This window comes from Danio aesculapii, chromosome 3, assembly GCF_903798145.1.
Source record: "Danio aesculapii chromosome 3, fDanAes4.1, whole genome shotgun sequence".
NCBI lineage: Eukaryota > Metazoa > Chordata > Actinopteri > Cypriniformes > Danionidae > Danio > Danio aesculapii.
The window spans coordinates 45,942,823-45,961,392 of record NC_079437.1 but is presented as its reverse complement, the minus strand read 5'-3'; the positions used below and the strand labels follow the sequence as shown (position 1 = coordinate 45,961,392).

At 35.9% G+C, this 18,570-nt stretch overlaps 1 protein-coding gene across 1 annotated transcript in view; it reads left to right on the top strand.

Moving 5' to 3' along the window:
* colgalt1a (collagen beta(1-O)galactosyltransferase 1a) overlaps window positions 1-18,120 on the top strand; it is a 35,387-nt gene extending 17,267 nt beyond the window's left edge. The window contains exons 6-12 of the mRNA XM_056454115.1: window positions 2,257-2,376; window positions 2,577-2,653; window positions 4,414-4,520; window positions 4,610-4,742; window positions 7,783-7,910; window positions 7,997-8,203; window positions 11,894-18,120. Coding sequence (XP_056310090.1) covers window positions 2,257-2,376; window positions 2,577-2,653; window positions 4,414-4,520; window positions 4,610-4,742; window positions 7,783-7,910; window positions 7,997-8,203; window positions 11,894-12,161 — 1,040 coding nt within the window. The 3' untranslated portion in view covers window positions 12,162-18,120. The remainder of the gene's footprint in view (window positions 1-2,256; window positions 2,377-2,576; window positions 2,654-4,413; window positions 4,521-4,609; window positions 4,743-7,782; window positions 7,911-7,996; window positions 8,204-11,893) is intronic.
* The last annotated feature ends 450 nt before the right edge of the window (window positions 18,121-18,570 follow it).

Here is an 18,570-nt window from a genome sequence, read left to right as displayed (position 1 = left end):
CTAATCAGCCAATCACATGGCAGCAACTCAATGCATTCAGGCATGTAGACATGGTAAAGACGATCTGCTGCAGTTCAAACTGAATTCATCAGAATTAGGAAACGTTGAGCGTGGCATGGTTGTTGGTGCCAGACAAGCTGGTCTGAGTATTTCAGAAACTGCTGATCTTCTGGGACTTTCATCCACATCCATCTCTAGGGTTTACAGAGAATGGTCCAAAAAAGATAAAACATCCAGTGAGCAGCAGTTCTCTGGGTGCAAATGCCGTGTTGATGCCAAAGATCAGAGGAGAATGGCCAGACTGATTTGAGCTAATAGAAAGGCAACAGTAACTCAAATAACCACTCATTACCGAAGTATGCAGAAGAGCATCTCTGAATGCAAAACATGTCCTACCTTCAGGTGGTTGGGCTACAGCAGAATACCACACAGGGTGTTAGTGTCGTAATGGTGTGGGGGATATTTGTTTGGCACACTTGGGGCTCATTAGTACCAATTGAGCATTTTGTCAACGCCACAGCCTACCTGAGTATTGTTTCTGACCATGTCCTTCCCTATATGACTACAGTGTGCCCATCTACTGATGGCTACTTCCAGCAGCATAACCTGTCATGTCATAATGCACGAATCATCTCAGACATCTCAGACAATAGAGCACCTTTGGGATGTAGTGGATAGGGTTGAGTATCGTTTGGCTATCGTTTGCTGACACAGGAACTGGTGGAAGAGTGCTCTTTTAATGGAATTTGATACCGCATGTTAAATTGAAAGAAAAAAACCTCCGCATTTCGCGATGCAGGTGTCTGTGGTCCTTTTAAGGTTATCAAAAATCACTGTTTACATGGTAGTCTAGTCTCTAAATCAGAGTATTGTCTAAATCATATTAAAATCGGAGCATTAGTGTCCATGTACGTACTCATTAAACGTGCCAGATGGTGGCAGAAACAGTGCATTCCTCTGCCTTTGAGCCCTCAAATGTGGCATTAAGTTTGACGTGTATCCCCCTCACAAGCAACTTTTGTAAATTATCTGCTTCACATTGTTGTGTCAGAATTGTCGCAGCACCGAAATTAGGCACCGAAATTCATCAGCTGATTTGATCCGGTACATACCGGTTACAAGAGTACCGGTGCTATAATGGTGGTGGAACAGGAATTTCACATCATGCATGTGCAACTGACAAATCTGCAGCAACTGCATGATGCTATCAAGTCAATATGGACCAAAATATCTGAGGAATATTTCCAGTACCTTGTTGAATCTATGCCACAAAGCAAAAAGGGGGTCCAACCCGGTACTAGTAAGGTGTACCTAATAAAGTGGCTGGTAAGTGTATTGTCTTGATAATGTCAAGTTGTCATGACAAAGACATATCAAATAATGTCATAACTACATTTAAATGATGAAAGTTGTCCTATGCATGCATAAAATGACATGTTTCAACATATATTTCAAATAATAAACGGTGACCAGGCATACATCATACTATTCATCCGGCATAGTTGTCTCTCTGTATTTCCAAGCATCTTGTCTGATGGAGTTTTGTAGGAATATTTGCGTATGTTTAATAACACATTTGGCCAACGAGTGGTCTGAATGTTGTCAAATGAGAGCAATTTGGTTTGTTTCAAGTGATTCAGACTAGAGCAACCAGTGAGGTGAGAAAAGAAACCAAAATGGATGAATGTGTTGTCCTTGGTCTGGACCAAATGAACCAAATAACAGGTGTGAAAACACCCTTAACCCCAAAATAAATTGTATTTATTGTCTTGTTGTTTTATTCCTGTATGACTTTCTTTCCTTCATGTAACTTAAAAGAAGATTTGTTTACACAAAGTCAATGGGAGTTCAAAACCTTGTATCATGAGTTTTTGTTTTATTTGTTGTGTTGTTGTTGTTGCCCTACAAAAGAAAGTATTAGGTTTGGAATAACAGATTTGTTTTGGTGAATTGCCCCTTTAAGAACATGCTATAATATGCATAAATAATATGCATAAAAACATTTCATAATATGCATAAAACACCATAAAAACAGTTCTCCCAAAAATGAAAATCATGTCATCAGTTTTCCATCCTCTACTTGTTCCAAACCTGTTTTAGTCCTTTTTTTTTTTCCTTTTTTTTTTAACACAAAGGAAAATATACTGAAGGTTATGAGGAAATGTTCAGTTCCTTTAAGGGACAGTTTAGGAAAAAAATATCTATCATTAAATTTTTTTTCTCACTTTTTTTGTATTCTGTTATGTTTGTTTGCAGAGGTCCAAATGTTTATTTGCAACAGAGAAATATATGGGCACCTGCCGGTTCCTCTTCGTGCCCACAGCACTCTGCAGGACGAGGCAGACAGCTTCATTCACACTATGCTGGAGGTCAATGGTATGTTTCAAAGAAGGAAATGTAATAGTAGTCTGCGATGCATTTAAACATTAATCTCGACTGTTGCTAAATAAAGCCTTGTTTTAATAATGGTTGTTTTAATAACAAGGCTCTCTGAGTTTTACATGCAGCCATTTTAACATTACATGCAGTTTCTACCATTTGTTTCATTAAATGTAACCTCTTCTTTTATTTCACAGTACGAAATCCCCCAGTTGAACCTTCCAGATACTTACCCAAACCTGTCAGAAAACCTGATAAAATGGGCTTTGATGAGGTAACTATGTTTTCATTTGTGACCCTGGACCACAAAGTCTTATGTTATACAGGCATTACTTTGGGAATACTCAAAATTACATAGGATGGGTCAAAATAATCAACTTTATGCCAAAAACCATTAGAATATTTAGTAAAGGTCATGTTTCAGGAAGATAATTTGTAAATTTCTTACCATAAATAAATAAAAACTTTAAGTAATTTTCATTGCTAAGAACCGAATATTGACAATTTTAAAAGTGATTTTAGATTTGTTTGAACCCTTAGCTTCCAGATTTACAAACAGTTGCATCTCAACCAAACATTGCCATTTCCTCACAAACTATACAGTACATCAGGGCTATTCAATTAGTTTGTCATGGGGCCCAAATGTTGTATTTTTGCACCTTAAGACACCCACGTTGTATTTTTCCACATTAAACTGTTAATATATTGTATTTTGAAACTACATAACATCACTGCACTCTACAATGTGGCTTTTTTTATATATACAAACGTTCAAATGTTGTATTTCAAAGCAGTTTCACAGTTCAGCAGTTTCATTTCAAAGTTGCACAGTTATCACGTCTAATGTAAATTTAAGCTTTATATTAGGTAAGTATTTAAATGAACTGTTGTTATCATCTGCGTTCATACATACATAATCATTTTAATTGTGGAATAAAAGTGGAAAGTCATATTATTCAGTGGAATTGCCATGGCATAATTTTTCTGAATTACAGCATCTTGCTTGCATTTATAATCCCCTTTCTGAATACCCATCTTACTCCAGTGAGCAATATATCAGAGGTTGTTCAGAGGTTGCATATGAAAGGCGATGATCGGCGCACAGCTTTAATGTAAAGAAAGTGGGATAGAATGGTAAAATACTTGAGAATTTCAACAAAAACGTGAGGGTTTACATGAATGAAGTGAACAGGAAGTGTTTGTGGAGAAACAGTTTTGCGAGATAACGCAAAACATCTTTGCGAGGGAACGCAAAACATCTTTGCAAGCGAATGCAAAATATCTTTGCGAGATAACGCAAAACATCTTTGCGAGGGAACGCAAAACATCTTTGCGAGGGAACGCAAAACATCTTTGCGAGGGAACGCAAAACATCTTTGCGAGGGAACGCAAAACATCTTTGCGAGGGAACGCAAAACATCTTTGCGAGGGAACGCAAAACATCTTTGCGAGGGAACGCAAAACATCTTTGCGAGGGAACGCAAAACATCCCCAGCGTGTGTATGTGAAGTTCCAGCTCTAAATTCCCCACTAATAGTGTTGTATACCTCTTAAAATTTTTTAAAAACCTTTAAGGCTTATTTCATAATTGTGCCATTTTAGTAACTGTCGCTTTAAATTCAAATGAGATGAGCTTTTCAAAAAAAGGGCAGAGCTACAAATACCGACGTGTCTGCATAGTGGTAACATGACTAACTTCCTATGCTAATGAGGGGGAGATTGTCACTAGTGTGTGCTTATAACCTCTGATGACACGTACAACGGGAAATGTCAATCTAAGTTTTTCTGTTTTTATTAAGTGGGATTCTAAAAAAATTAAATTAATACATTTTTACCATTAGAAGCTGGTTATATTTACAGACTGCTGCCACACAACTGTGTTTAAACTCCTTATGAAAGTGATATTTGCATAATAGGTGCTCTTTAACATCAAAAATGGAGTCTTGGTTTTGTGGTCTATGGTCACATTTTAGCAATCAGGGTGCTTCTTGGTTGATGTGTTTATTAAGTGCTGTGTGTGTGTGTTTGTTAAAGGTGTTTATGATCAACCTGAAGCGACGAGGTGACCGGCGTGAGCGCATGCTGAGGGCGTTGACAGAGCAAGAGATCGAATGTAAGATTATTGCTGCTGTTGATGGCAAGTGAGTCTGCTTGTGTTATCTTCAAACAAACGAGGCCTTCTTTATCAGGTCAAAACACTCACTCACGGCTTGTCTTTTTTTAAATCTAGAGCTATGAACGTCAGCGAGATCCATGCTCTGGGAATCCACATGCTGCCCGGCTACAGTGACCCTTATCACGGCAGACCTCTCACTAAAGGAGAGCTGGGCTGCTTCCTGTCCCACTATAACATCTGGAAAGAGGTCTGGCACACATCCCTGTTTGCAGTTTGGCTAAAAATTTGCTGCGTTAGAATCAACTGCTTGCGTGAAGTACCATTTAAAAGCCTAGGGAAAAGTTTTTGATAAACTGATCTGTTCTCAAAATAATACAGGAATGAAATTGCGAAATCAAACACTTTGATATATCTCTACAATGCCTTGCTATATTGCTGTATTGGGGCGACAGGAAAGTGTTGGTGCAGGTATCATTTTCACATCTTGCACCATGCTGTTTGTTGACCTGATTCCATTTAAATTCTTAGATAATTTTAGAACCATGATGACAAGCTGTACAATGATTTCTCAATCAGTTTATGTATTACTGATCAACAAAATTGTTTACATGTTGCTAAAACTTAAGCCTGTATTTCTGGATTTCTTTGGCAAATTTGCAGCGTCACTTTCAGTGTTGGGCACGTTCCTTTAAAAGAGTAATCGGTTATAGTTTCTAGTTACTTCTTACAAATAGTATCCGAGTTACATAATTTTAAAAGTAACTAATTAGCATGGAAAGTAATGATTGCGTTACTTTAAAAAAAAACATCTAATTTGTCAAATGTCTATTAAATAAATATAAAACATTGTACACTAATGTTGTTGTGGGATAATGTGAGTCAACCATCAAATTCAAAATATTATAAATATTCTCATTACTATAGTTGCACAATAAAACACAATAGATGGTTTAGAACTTTAAATGTTTATTGCAAAAACTACAACTCACAAGACTTGAGGTGCTTCATTAGATTAGAATTACCTCTCACTGACGCAGAGAGACTCTTGCCTTTCACCTCAAAAAGGGAAAAGTAGTGCTTTTATTTCTAGTTTGGTGCGTGCGACTGACTGTGCGTGTGCTTCTGTGTTGACAAACGATGGAAATGAACTCTTATCTAAGCCAATCATCACATTCTCAGTTACGCCATGTTCACAGACACACCAGTCATCATCACTGGTTTTTTATGTGTCTCGCCCTCAAAGAAAGAGATGTCCTATGGCTGAGAGAGACGCTGCTCACATGAAAACCACTTCAGTGTTCTCAATTATAGTAGCACACACTTTATTGTGTCAGTAACGGTAGCTGCATTGTAACGGGGGAAGCAGTAATTAATTTGATTACTCGTTACTGAAAAAAGTATCGCCATTAGTAACACCAGTTATTCCCATCACTGGTCTCTGTTGGTCATCAGTGATAAATCATTAAATCATAATACTAGTGACTTTATTCGTGATTTTTCAGATAATTTGAGTAAATTATTTTACATTGCCTGCAGAAATTGTTGCCGTTTTTTTTTTTTCAGAAACCGTTTTATTAGGTTTATACATTTGCATTTATAAATGCATATTTATTGGAAATAGCCATTTTACTATAGAGGACTTGTAAACTTAGCCTAAGTTTTACCATTTTTGAATCCATTCAGTCAATTTCTGGGTCTGGTTGGAGCCCTTTTAGCTTAGCTTAGCATACATCATTGAATTGGATTAGACCATTAGCATCTCACTCAAAATAAAGTTTTCAAAATAAGATTATTTTTCCTAGTAAAGCTTGACTCTTCTGTAGTTCTATCATGTACTAAGACTGACAGAAGATTAAATGTTGCCGTTTTCTAGGCTTATGGCTAGTTACCATACTCTCATTCTGGCGTAATAAACAAGGAACTTTGCAGCCATACCAGGCCTGCAGCAGGTGCAACAATATTATGCATGATATTATTATTAGTTACCCACCTGGGGACTGTTTTCAGGTGCTGCGTAATATCATTGTGCCTACTGCAGCCATGGAATAAAGTTCCTTATTTAATACGTTAGAATGAGAGTATAGATCCTAGCCATGTTGATCTAGATCAGTATTTCCCAACCCTGTTCCTAGAGGCACACCAACTGTAAATATTTTGTCTCCCTTATCTGACCCATTCATTTCAGGTTTTGGAGTGTCTTATTTTCTGATGAGTTGATTTAGGTATGTTTGATTAAGAAGACATTTAAAATGTGTACTGTTGGTGTGCCTTTGGGAACAGGGTTGGGAAACACTGATCTAGAAAACAGCAACTTTTAACTTTCTATTGGTTTTAGTACACATATTAACTACAGAAGAGTCAAGCTTTAAATAGGAAAATGATCAAAACTCATTTTTGAGCGAGCTGCTAGTAGGCTAATTCGATTCAATGATCTATGCTAAGCTAAGCTAAAAGTAGCCTGGAATCAGCTGAATGGATTTAAAAAAATTTTAACTCAGCAGTTCAACTCTAGGGGCTCTAACTCTGTCATACATCCGGCGCAATAAGGTGCCAGACCTATTTGGCATGATTTGTTGCTATTTTCAGATCAGTGTAACTGTAATTTTCACGTTTTTCAGTTTATTCATGACAATTTGCATTTGTATAATGTTATTATTATTATTAGCAGTATTATTAATAAAAATAAGTTTAGATTTGTCCTCCTGTCAGGTTTTGGAGATGTATGCATCCATCACCATATGGGGCATGAGAATAGGACATGTGTTTGGATATAACTCAATTATTCGACCACACTTTATTATTATTGTTCTATTAGTTCTATTAGTGTTGTTAGAAAAGATTTTGAAACAAATCTTTGTGCTTAACAAACAAAATTAAATATGTAGGCTAATGGATGTCTTTAGTGAAGTGAGTTTTCACCGTTTTCTTACTCCACGAAAGGAGTAAAGAGTAAAAGTGAAGAGAAAGAGAAAGTAAAGAGGCAGAATGGAGGAGGCTCATTCTTAATCCTCGCTACAGATGGTCTGTTTAGCTGTTTTCTCACTAGTGAAGTGTTCAGTTTTTCCGCTTACAAAGTCCACCTTGTAAATAGCAAATGTGCCATGGCATGACACAACTGACCCCCCACCAAAAAAAGTGGAAAAAGTGTTTCTTTGATATTTAACATTTTTGGCCAAAATCCAAAATTTCTCATGGAACATGTGTTACAGTCCGTGTACCGCTACTGTTAGATTAAGGACCTTGTGGGGAACTTTAAAAATCTCACATATATGTCCTGTGCATCACAGATTGTAGACCGAGGCTTGAAGACCTCGCTGGTGCTTGAAGATGACTTAAGATTTGAGATTTTCTTCAAGCGCCGCCTGCAAAATCTGTTGCGTGAGCTGCAAAGTCAGAATCTGGACTGGGACCTCATGTAAGTCTAAAGTCACTGTCACATTTTTGGTTTGTGCATCGATGAAAGATCTCTTCATGTTGGCTATTTGATTTCCAACCCTTCAGTTATATTGGGAGGAAGAGGATGCAAGTGGACCGGCCTGAAAAAGCAGTACCAAATATTCGCAACCTAGTGGAGGCAGACTATTCCTACTGGACCTTGGGTTACATGATGTCTTTACAAGGAGCCAGAAAGCTTCTTAAAGCACAACCACTCAGTAAAATGTTGCCTGTAGATGAATTCCTTCCTGTTATGTTCAATAAGCATCCTGTGTAAGTATTACAAATTAAGGAAATCCTCTACACATCTCACATATGCCAGCAACAGTTTTGGTATAATATAATATAATATAATATAATATAATATAATATAATATAATATAATATAATATAATATAATATAATATAATATATGAAAGTATGCTATATTAAAATTATTTTGTCATCTTAAATGTTGTTACATAGTCACAAACGCTTAATAACCAAAAAATACAGTATATTTTTCCAAACAAACAAACTAGCTCTAACATTGCTAACTAGTTGAAAGAAGAACACCCCCAAATTAAAATTTTACACACCATTTACTTGCTCTCAGCTATCCCAAACTTGTTTGATTGTATATTTTGAAGTTGTATATTTGTAATCGGTAGCCATTCACATCCAAAAAAATACATACAAAATATTGTAGAAGTCAATGGCTACCCGTTCCCAACATCCTTAAGAAATTCGGTGTTCAACAGAAAAAAATTTTAAAAGCAGAAAATACAGAAAAATGATGGGGTTCATGGGAATATAGGAAATTTCAATTTGCTGTTAATATTCTTATCGATCAAAGATTTAGGTACTCCATTAGAACGATGAACATATTTAGTTATAGCTAGCAGCACTTTCAGAGTCAAAACATGTAGACAGGCAAAACTAAATTAATACACCTATGAAGCAAAAAGGCATTAGAGAATTAATGTTTCTATGACACAATTTTTATAATTGGCCAGTTCTGGGGCTTTATGGGTTTTTATTAATTCGCCATAAATTAAAAGGAATTTAAAAGGCACTAAATGTAACCTTAGCTCTTTGAGATAATGCTGTTCATACCAGGTTATGCTTTAGGCCAGGGGTCACCAACCTTTTTGAAACAGAGCTACTTCTTGGGTACCGATTAACGTGGAGGGCTACCAGTTTGATACACACTTCTCAAATAACAAATTTGCTCAATTTACTTTTAATTAGATATTACTAATAATAATTAATGAGATTCATCTATGTGAAGACACTGATCATGTTAATGATTTCTCACAATAGTTCTCATTATTCAAAAAGGTAATTATTCGCAGTCATTAAGTAATTGCTTCGTACTGTTATTATTTTTACATTCTTTGGGTGATTTAAAGACACAAAAGTTTCGCCACAATGCCTTCCTCAGTGTGTAACAATCCTCTCAATCCACCCTTTTTATATGGAGAGAGATTAGACTCAATAATAATTCACACAAAAGACACGATGTACACATGCGTAGCCAAATTCACGTACGTAAAATATTCATTTATACTTACAAAAACAATTCACATGCACAAAATAAAAATACATTTTCATAAAATACGTTTCACAAATCCAAAACACCATTTGCAAATATATAAGAGTGTACAAAAAGTTTTGAATGTTTAAAATTCACGAGTTCATCCTGAATGAGAATGTGCAAATCCACTCTCACGTACGACTCACCCTGAATACGAGTGTGTGCTTTTTTGAGACTTTCCTGTCAGCACACACCTCCCACGTGAGTCACTCGTGCCCTGTAGCCAATAAGATGCGAGCTTACTGTTCAACCAATCACAACTCACTGAGAACGGGAATGATCAAATTACAACATGGCGGCTAATACAAGATGCTTTGCACATTTATTACTATACACTTAAATTAGCATAGACTTAACACAAGCACTTTTCTATTGAGTTACTGAAAATACACTCAGATTCTACTATAAAAAGCGTATACACAAACTAGTAGGAAACAGTATTGACTTACAGGAGTATCCGCCATGTTGGTTAGAGTACAGACTGCGCAAAAGGAGCGCAGAGTGGTTGACATCGAGTAAAGCTCTCATCTGATTGGCTGAGAGGTACGAGTTGCCTGTTTCTGGCAGGAAAGTCTCAAAATGCACACACTCGTATTCAGGGTGAGTCGTACGTGAGAGAGGATTTGCACATTCTCATTCAGGATGAACTCGTGAATTTTAAACATTCAAAACTTTTTGTACACTCTTATATATTTGCAAATGGTGTTTTGCATTTGTGAAACGTATTTTATGAAAATGTATTTTTATTTTGTGCATGTGAATTGTTTTTGTAAGTATAAATAAATATTTTACGTACGTGAATTTGGCTACGCATGTGTACATCGTGTCTTTTGCGTGAATTATTATTGAGTCTAATCTCTCTCCATATTTTTATCCCACAGTCAATCACTATGCGTCATTAATTAGATGGCCACTCTCATTTTCATTTCATTATTCCATGATTCTACAATAGTTGTCAACAATGATTTAACAAGGTAGAAAACAGAAATATCAATATGCAACACTTTATTTCCATAAATCTCTGCAAGTATTTATATTATCAAATGATTATTTCTACAATATTTTCACTAGCCAATAACCCTTTTTAACAAATCATGCACTATGATGTACAATGTGTAACATCAATCAACTTTCAGATTTTACTGAATTATCACCAAATTTACAGAATTTTAACATGGCCAACACTCTTCTGACTATTATAGTTGCCCCAAGTTGGACATCGGGAAGAGTGGAGATTACATCCTGTCTGAAAATAAAATAAAATGTTTTTCTAGTCAAAAATGTGTAGCTCTAAATGAGTCTTCGGTTTCTTTTTGGGGGGGTTTCACCGGTCTCGTGAAAAAAGACTGCAGCTTTCACAAACCTTCCGGACTTCCTTCACTATCCACTTGTAGTGTGCTGCCCGGTGGGTAGTTAACATGGTAACGTTAGCTTGCGTGACACGTTTTGGAATGTTTCTCAACATTGTGCCGCTTTGCTGGCACTCTTCCTCCTGTTCACTGTGAAAACGATATGTTTTTATCTTTTTTTCTGCCATGCTTTCAAATCATCTCCTCCCCTTTACTGCACCCGCAACCGTTGCTATGGAGACCAGCTAGCTAATATGAAATATTTATATATATATATATAACTTAATGTCGTTTTCAAATTTACACCAATGCAATTGTGATTTTAAAAAGAATAGCTACAAAAAATATTAGATGCAGCTTACTGTTAAGTGGCACTATGGTTAGCTATTTTTAGAACAGAAACTAATCCTATTGAGTACTGTGAACTTAATCCATTTGAGTAAACGATGTAATTTGAGCACAGTAAAACCCAATAAATCAAGAGAACTCAAACCAACTAAGTACTTTAAACCCTATAAGTTAAGGCAACTCAAACCATTTAAGGAAACCAACTGCAGCAAACCATTTGAGTTCAAAAAAACTAATCTATATGAGTACTGTAAACTTACTCCATTTAAGTTGAAATAAAGAAGTATTTAATTAACATATTACCTTCAACGCTGAGTTTAAAACTCTTTTCAAATGAGTACAATTAAATTTCAGTACATTTTGAGTTAACTACACTCTGGGTTGATCGGAAATGACCCCAAAAGATAATAAGACGATGTAAAAGAGGCATCATTGTTAAAAAATATATATGTATATTTCTCAGATTTTATTTACATTTGAACTAAAATTTTAAGTCAGAATTTGCTAGTGGTACGAATTATTTCGAGCTTGACTGTAATTTCACGTGTAAATCTAGTTCTTTTATAATATCATTTAGAACTATAAAATGTCATATTTATAATGGACTTTGAATAACAATACAGTTATTAATAACAGAAAATATAATTATCAATATATGTTTACATCTAATATCATCATCTTCCTCTTCAGATCGGATTATATGGAGCAGTTTGAGACGAGGGACCTGAAAGCGTTTTCAGCAGAGCCCTTGCTGGTGTTCCCCACACACTACACTGGTGAGGCTGGCTACATCAGTGACACAGAGACCTCCACAGTGTGGGACAATGAGAAAGTGCGAACGGACTGGGACAGGGAGCGTCGGGGTAAGACCCAGGAACAGGGTGAGATCAGCACAGAGGCCCAGAACTCAGATGTGCTTCAGTCTCCGCTGGACAGGACAGCCCGAGACGAACTATAAGACGTTTTTTGGACTCTGGACAGCTAGATTTTCTTCTGGAGGACATTCAGCCTAATAAGCACAATATGAGGAAGCAGAAGAGGCCTTTTTAGAGATTTTTTTTATTTTAAACATTTTGTCCCTTCTTTTACAGATGCGTTGGCGTGCACAGCAACTGTTCATTTAATGATTAAGATGATTAACTGGTAACTGTTCATAATTGGGTTCCATTTGTTAAGTTACGGATACAGTATATTGAGGAGGTTGTCAGGTTTACCGGCATAGTGACGCGATGCAGAGACTGAAGGGCTTTATTCTGCAAAAACAACCATCCTGGGGTGCGTTTCCGAAAATAAAAACTTGTTAGCAAACTAAAGTCACTCACTCCATTGGTGCAATTATAGTTCAGCGATTTGGCGATTCTCGAATCCGTCGTTCCAACGAACATTCGTAAATGAGTGCGGTTGCAACTACTTTTCTAGAGCTGTTGTTAGAAACAAAGTTCTGGGTTATGTTTTATTCCCAGTTATCCCCCCTATGCCCTATTTCTTTTGAATGTTCCAACATCCACTTTGAATCAATAATTTTCAAAAAAGTTCTCTCTCATGTCTAATTTGAGTTCAAAGTTATTTTTTGGAGTTCAGTTATCACGAACTTTAGGTTGGCAAGTGCACTCCCTTCGTAGTGCACTCCGAAATCATTTATGCCATTTTGAGCACAGCCGTGGCTCATACCAAAAGCGACCTATGATTTATAAGCAGAAATCTTCAGAGCTTGTGCAAACAAAAAATATAGAATATATTAGGGCTGGGCAATATGGCAAAAATGCAAACTCGATAATTTTTTTCCCATATTGAACAATAACAGTACATTTCTAAATAAATCGTTAATACTTCCAGCTTTAAAAGTTATCAACCCAACAATGACTGATGCAACAAAAATTCATTAAACTACAATTTAAAATATTGTTTATTAACAAAAACAGATTACACATTTGGCCTTAAATTAAAACCAATAGTAAAATCATTTAAAAAGATTAATTTGGCATTAATATTTTTAAAAAAAAATTAAAAATATACAGTACAACTTCCAGCAAGTCCACACAAATTGTAAAACTATCAGTTTTTTTTTTGGATTATCCTTTTTTTAGGTAATTAAATAGGTTGGTTGTGTTGCCAGACTTGGTTTTGACAAACCATTGACATACTTTACAGATTGTTTAAATCTGCTCCTTGTCACATTTCAGGTAGCTGAACCACTTCCATGTAACTAAATATTTTTGTCCACATTTTCATCATCTTTGGATAATAACTCGAGGTTAGTTTACTTTTGTCACTCATTTCTTTATTTTTGTCGTTTTGTCGAGTTTGTTAGCAAATTGCAGTAGAAAATTATCTTTTTGACTTCATACTGATTGGTTGTTGTTGTCACATGTTACTTCTGTGTGATTGGCTCTTAGATCAATATCGAGTAAATATGTTCAGAGCTTATTATCGCTACAGTAGCCTATTTAAATTATTTACTTTATAACTAATATGGATCAAACAGTGCTTCTGTGACAGAGTAACCGTGGCTTTGGGAAACACTCATCACTACATCGTTCGTAACGCATCTTACTATGGTAGTTCAGCTGCGTCGTTGTTTGGCAAACACATCCCTGGATGTACTTTTATCTCGCTTGCTACTTCACAGCACACAACTTCTCTCAGTTACTTGCCACGAAACATGAAAAATAGAACAAAACATTGTTCTGCGCCGTAGCGGTTTATTCGTTCCTTTATTAAATGCAAAGCTGACTGAAAACAAAACAGCTGATGGAGTATGCACTAATCTGCGCATTATTCAGTCGCTAGAAGGCACCAAATAGTCAATAAAGCAAAGCTGACAGAATCGAAACCAGCTGATGGAGTGTACTCTAACAAAAGCAGTTTCATTAGCAGAAGCCAGTTCGTAGGTCGCTCTGCTTACAATCTCAAAACAACAACAATTATATTCTTACATAACATCATTAACTGCATTACATATAGGTGTTTTAATCTGATTGGTTAAAACACAGATAGACTAAGAAAATTTCCATGTGTGTGCATGTGTACAATTCTGAACAATATCTCAGTATCTCAAGCATACAGACAGCATATTATTCAGTCGAAAGAGGGCACCAAATAGTCAATAATGCAAAGCTGACAGAAACGAAACCGGCTGATGGAGTATATACTAACCTGCGCATTATTCAGTCGCTAGAGGGCACCAAACAGTCAATAACGCAAAGCTGACAGAAACAAAACCAGCTGATGGAGTATACGCTAACCTGCTAATTAACACAAAGCTCACAGAAATAAAACCGGCTGATGGAGTATATACCTACCTGCGCATTATTCAGTCGCTAAAGGGCACCAAATAGTCAATAAAGCAAAGCTGACAGAAACAAAACCGGCTGATGGAGTATATACTAACCTGCGCATTATTCAGTCACTAGAGGGCACCAAATAGTCAAAGCAAAGCTGACAGAAAAAAAAACGGCTAATGGAGTATATACTTAAATGCACATTATTCAGTCACTAAAGGGCACCAAATAGTCAATAAAGCAAAGCTGACAGAAACAAAATCAGCTGATGGAGTATACACTAACCTTCGCATTATTCAGTCACTAGAGGGTACCAAATAGTCAAAGCAAAGCTGACAGAAACAAATCCAGCTGGTGGAGTGTATATACTAACCTGCGCATTATTCAGTCAGTAGAGGGCACAAAATAGTCAATAAAGCAAAGCTGACAGAAACAAAACTGGCTGATGGAGTATATACTAACCTGCGCATTATTCAGTCACTAGAGGGCTCAAAATAGTCAATAAAGCAAAGCTGACAGAAACAAAACTGGCTGATGGAGTATATACTAACCTGCGCATTATTCAGTCACTAGAGGGCACAAAATAGTCAATAAAGCAAAGCTGACAGAAACAAAACCGGCTAATGGAGTATATACTTACCTGCGCATTATTCAGTCACTAAAGGGAACCAAATAGTCAATAAAGCAAAGCTGACAGAAACAAAACCGGCTAATGGAGTATATACTTACCTGCGCATTATTCAGTCACTAAAGGGCACCAAATAGTCAATAAAGCAAAGCTGACAGAAACAAAACCAGCTGATGGAGTATACACTAACCTTCGCATTATTCAGTCACTAGAGTGTACCAAATAGTCAAAGCAAAGCTGACAGAAACAAAACTGGCTGATGGAGTATATACTAACCTGCGCATTATTCAGTCACTAGAGGGCACAAAATAGTCAATAAAGCAAAGCTGACAGAAACAAAACTGGCTGATGGAGTATATACTAACCTGCGCATTATTAAGTCACTAGAGGTCACAAAATAGTCAATAAAGCAAAGCTGACAGAAACAAAACTGGCTGATGGAGTATATACTAACCTGCGCATTATTCAGTCACAAGATGGCGCCAAACAGTCTCAAATGCTAAGCTTACAGAAAATAAGCTGATTGAGTATATACTAACCAGCGTAATATTCAATCACAAGATGGCGCCAAACAGTCACAAATGCAAAGCTTTCAGTAAATAGCTGATGGAGTTTCCAGATGAGCCTGTGTTATTTAGCGGTTGTTATCTCGGAATGTTGTGACTGACCAATCAGAGTATTCCAGACAACAGTGTAATAACATTGGTTTAGTACATTAGGTAACACAAGCTAAAACGCAATGGTGAAAATGTCTGTGTAACATTTTTCATTATTCAGGTGGGCCAAAATTTTTTCCACACTGGTGGATTGTGTATCTGTTCTCATTCTACAGGGCTCTTGAAAGCTTGTTTCTTATTGGCTGATGAACATTCTGAGGTGTGCAATTATTTAAAAATAAAGGCACCGCTAAAGTAGTTCCAGGCAGGTCTTCTTGACATATGTAAGAAACTAGTAAGTAGTAGTGGTATGAGGACAAAAACATCTCAGCAATGTCTCCGGGTGTGGTAATCATATTTTAAGTGAGAAAATTTACACTGGTCTATTAAATTTGTAGAAAATATTACACAATTGAGATGTAACTGCAACACCGCTTCTCATCGTAGCTGTATCTCCATTTCAGGTGTGCATTATTTTCTAAAAATTCAACAGCATATTGCCAGTTACTCCTTACACATTTCATAATTTTTATTAGCCATGAAATAGCTAACTCAAAATGACACAAGCTGATTGGTCCTTTACATGTTGTTTGCTGGAAACACATTGCTTCTACAAAGCAGGCTGATTGGTCTTAGCTGGTTTGACACCCAATTCGTTTACTTGCTCAAGATTTGTTCTTACTGGTTCATTTGATGAAAGATGAGCTTTTATACAGTCACGTGAAAAAGTTTGGACTGCCTTTTGAATTCTGTGGTTTTCAGTATGAAGTCTGTACTTTGACTGGACTACTGCAACGTCTTGATTTTTAAAATTTTTTATTTTGTTCAATAAGTCATAGATGCAGCTATGCAAACCTTGCAAACAAGCTGCAATGTTTTTTTAGAGAGGAGAGGCTTTCTTCATCAAAGCTTGGCATACTTGTCCAATGTTTTTTGTCATGCATGATTATGTAAAAATGACACGGAGCGATATGTCACTTGCTGTTTGTTCATTTCATGTTTTATTTCCAATTTTTTTTTGAGGATATTCTAATACAGAAAATAATGAAATTCAATAGGACATCCTAACATTTTTCACATTATTGTACTGAGCAGATAGTCTCATAATGTGGAAAATGTCTAGAATACAACAATCCCAAATGGCTGTTGAACATTTTAGGGTATGTAGCTTCACAAAACTTTAGTAAACCATAGTATATCATATGTATTTATCTAGAGCAGGTGTTTTTGAGCCCAAACACAGCATAGTTATCCTTACAGAGAGCAATGACGTATTGCTTATGCATTTGATGAGTTCATTAAACCAATCAAGGACTGTTTAACTGAGTGATTGGATTTATAGTCCAGACTTTAAAATGACCATTCAGCATAGAATAGAAGGAAACAACTCTATAATCAGATCTCATTCACCAGGATTTCATTACTTTTTACATTTTCTATACATAGTAGTACTACACTGAAAAGATGATTCTTTGGATTAACTTTTTTTTAAGTTAAGGTGTTAAGGTGAATTTAAACAAACAAATTAAGTTGAACATTTGTTTAAATTCAACCCATATAAATTATTTGCAACAAGAATTTTTTTTTTCAGTGTATGCAGGATTTTTCTTTCAGATTCAAAAACCTCTAATTACAGACTTTTCCCCCTAACATGAGAATTTTCCTCATGCTTCTGTGTGTACATTCAGTAATTTCATTTCAGTCATTTCCATTTGGCAGAGAATAGATTGTTCTCAGTCCCTTTAAAGTGAAATAACTAAACCTAATCATATGATGCTGAGATAAATGTGCATTTTAGATCTGAACTATATACGGTTGAAGTCAGAATTATTTGCCCCCCTTTTTCTTTCTTTTTTAAAAATTTCCCAAATTATGTTTAACAGATAAATAAATGTTTCACAGTATTTCATAAAATATTTTTTTCTTCTGCAGAAAGTTTTATTTGTTTTATTTCGGCTAGAATAAAAGCAATTTAAAAAAAATGTTTTAAGGTCAAAATTAATAGCCCCTTTAAGCTATATTTTTTAAATAGTCTACAGAACAAACCATCATTATACAATAACTTGCCTAATTACCCTAACCTGCCCAACCTAATTAGCCTAGTTAAGCCTTTAAATGTCACTTTAAGCTGTATAGAAGTGTCTTGAAAAATATCTAGTAAAATATTATTTACTGTCATCATGGCAAAGATCAAAATAAATCAGTTATTAGAAATGAGTTATTAAACCTATTATGTTTAGAAATGTGTTTAAAAAAATTCTCTTCGTTAAACAGAAATTGGGGAAAAAAATAAACGGGGCTGATAATTTTGACTTTGTCTGTATATTCATCTGCAACTATAGGCCTAACAATTATGTCTCGTTTGATTTGGGGACCAGCCAATTAAAAGCGACCAATATGTTTATGTTGACTGATAAACGTGGTAGGTTTGTTGCTCATTTTTAGTAAATTTTAAGTTATTGGGATACCTACTGGAACCTTTTTATGAAGCGTTAGCTTTTAACCAATCTGAAAATGGCAATACTAATGACAATAATCAATTTACAGTGTTCTCTGCCATTTTGTTTTATCATCAATAATGAAAAAAGCACATGTTGTAATTACAGGTCTATTATGCATGTTAATTTAACATGAAGGATGTTGGTATTTTTAGGCCTTGATGCCATTACCCTCGTTGGTGGAGTTTCAGGGTGTTACTTCCCTTCATCAAAGTCAGCAACCACACACGCCTCGCTAAGCGGTTTTGCAGTCGTGTCATCAGGACAGCAATTTAAGGTCTTAACACATTCCACACACACCATC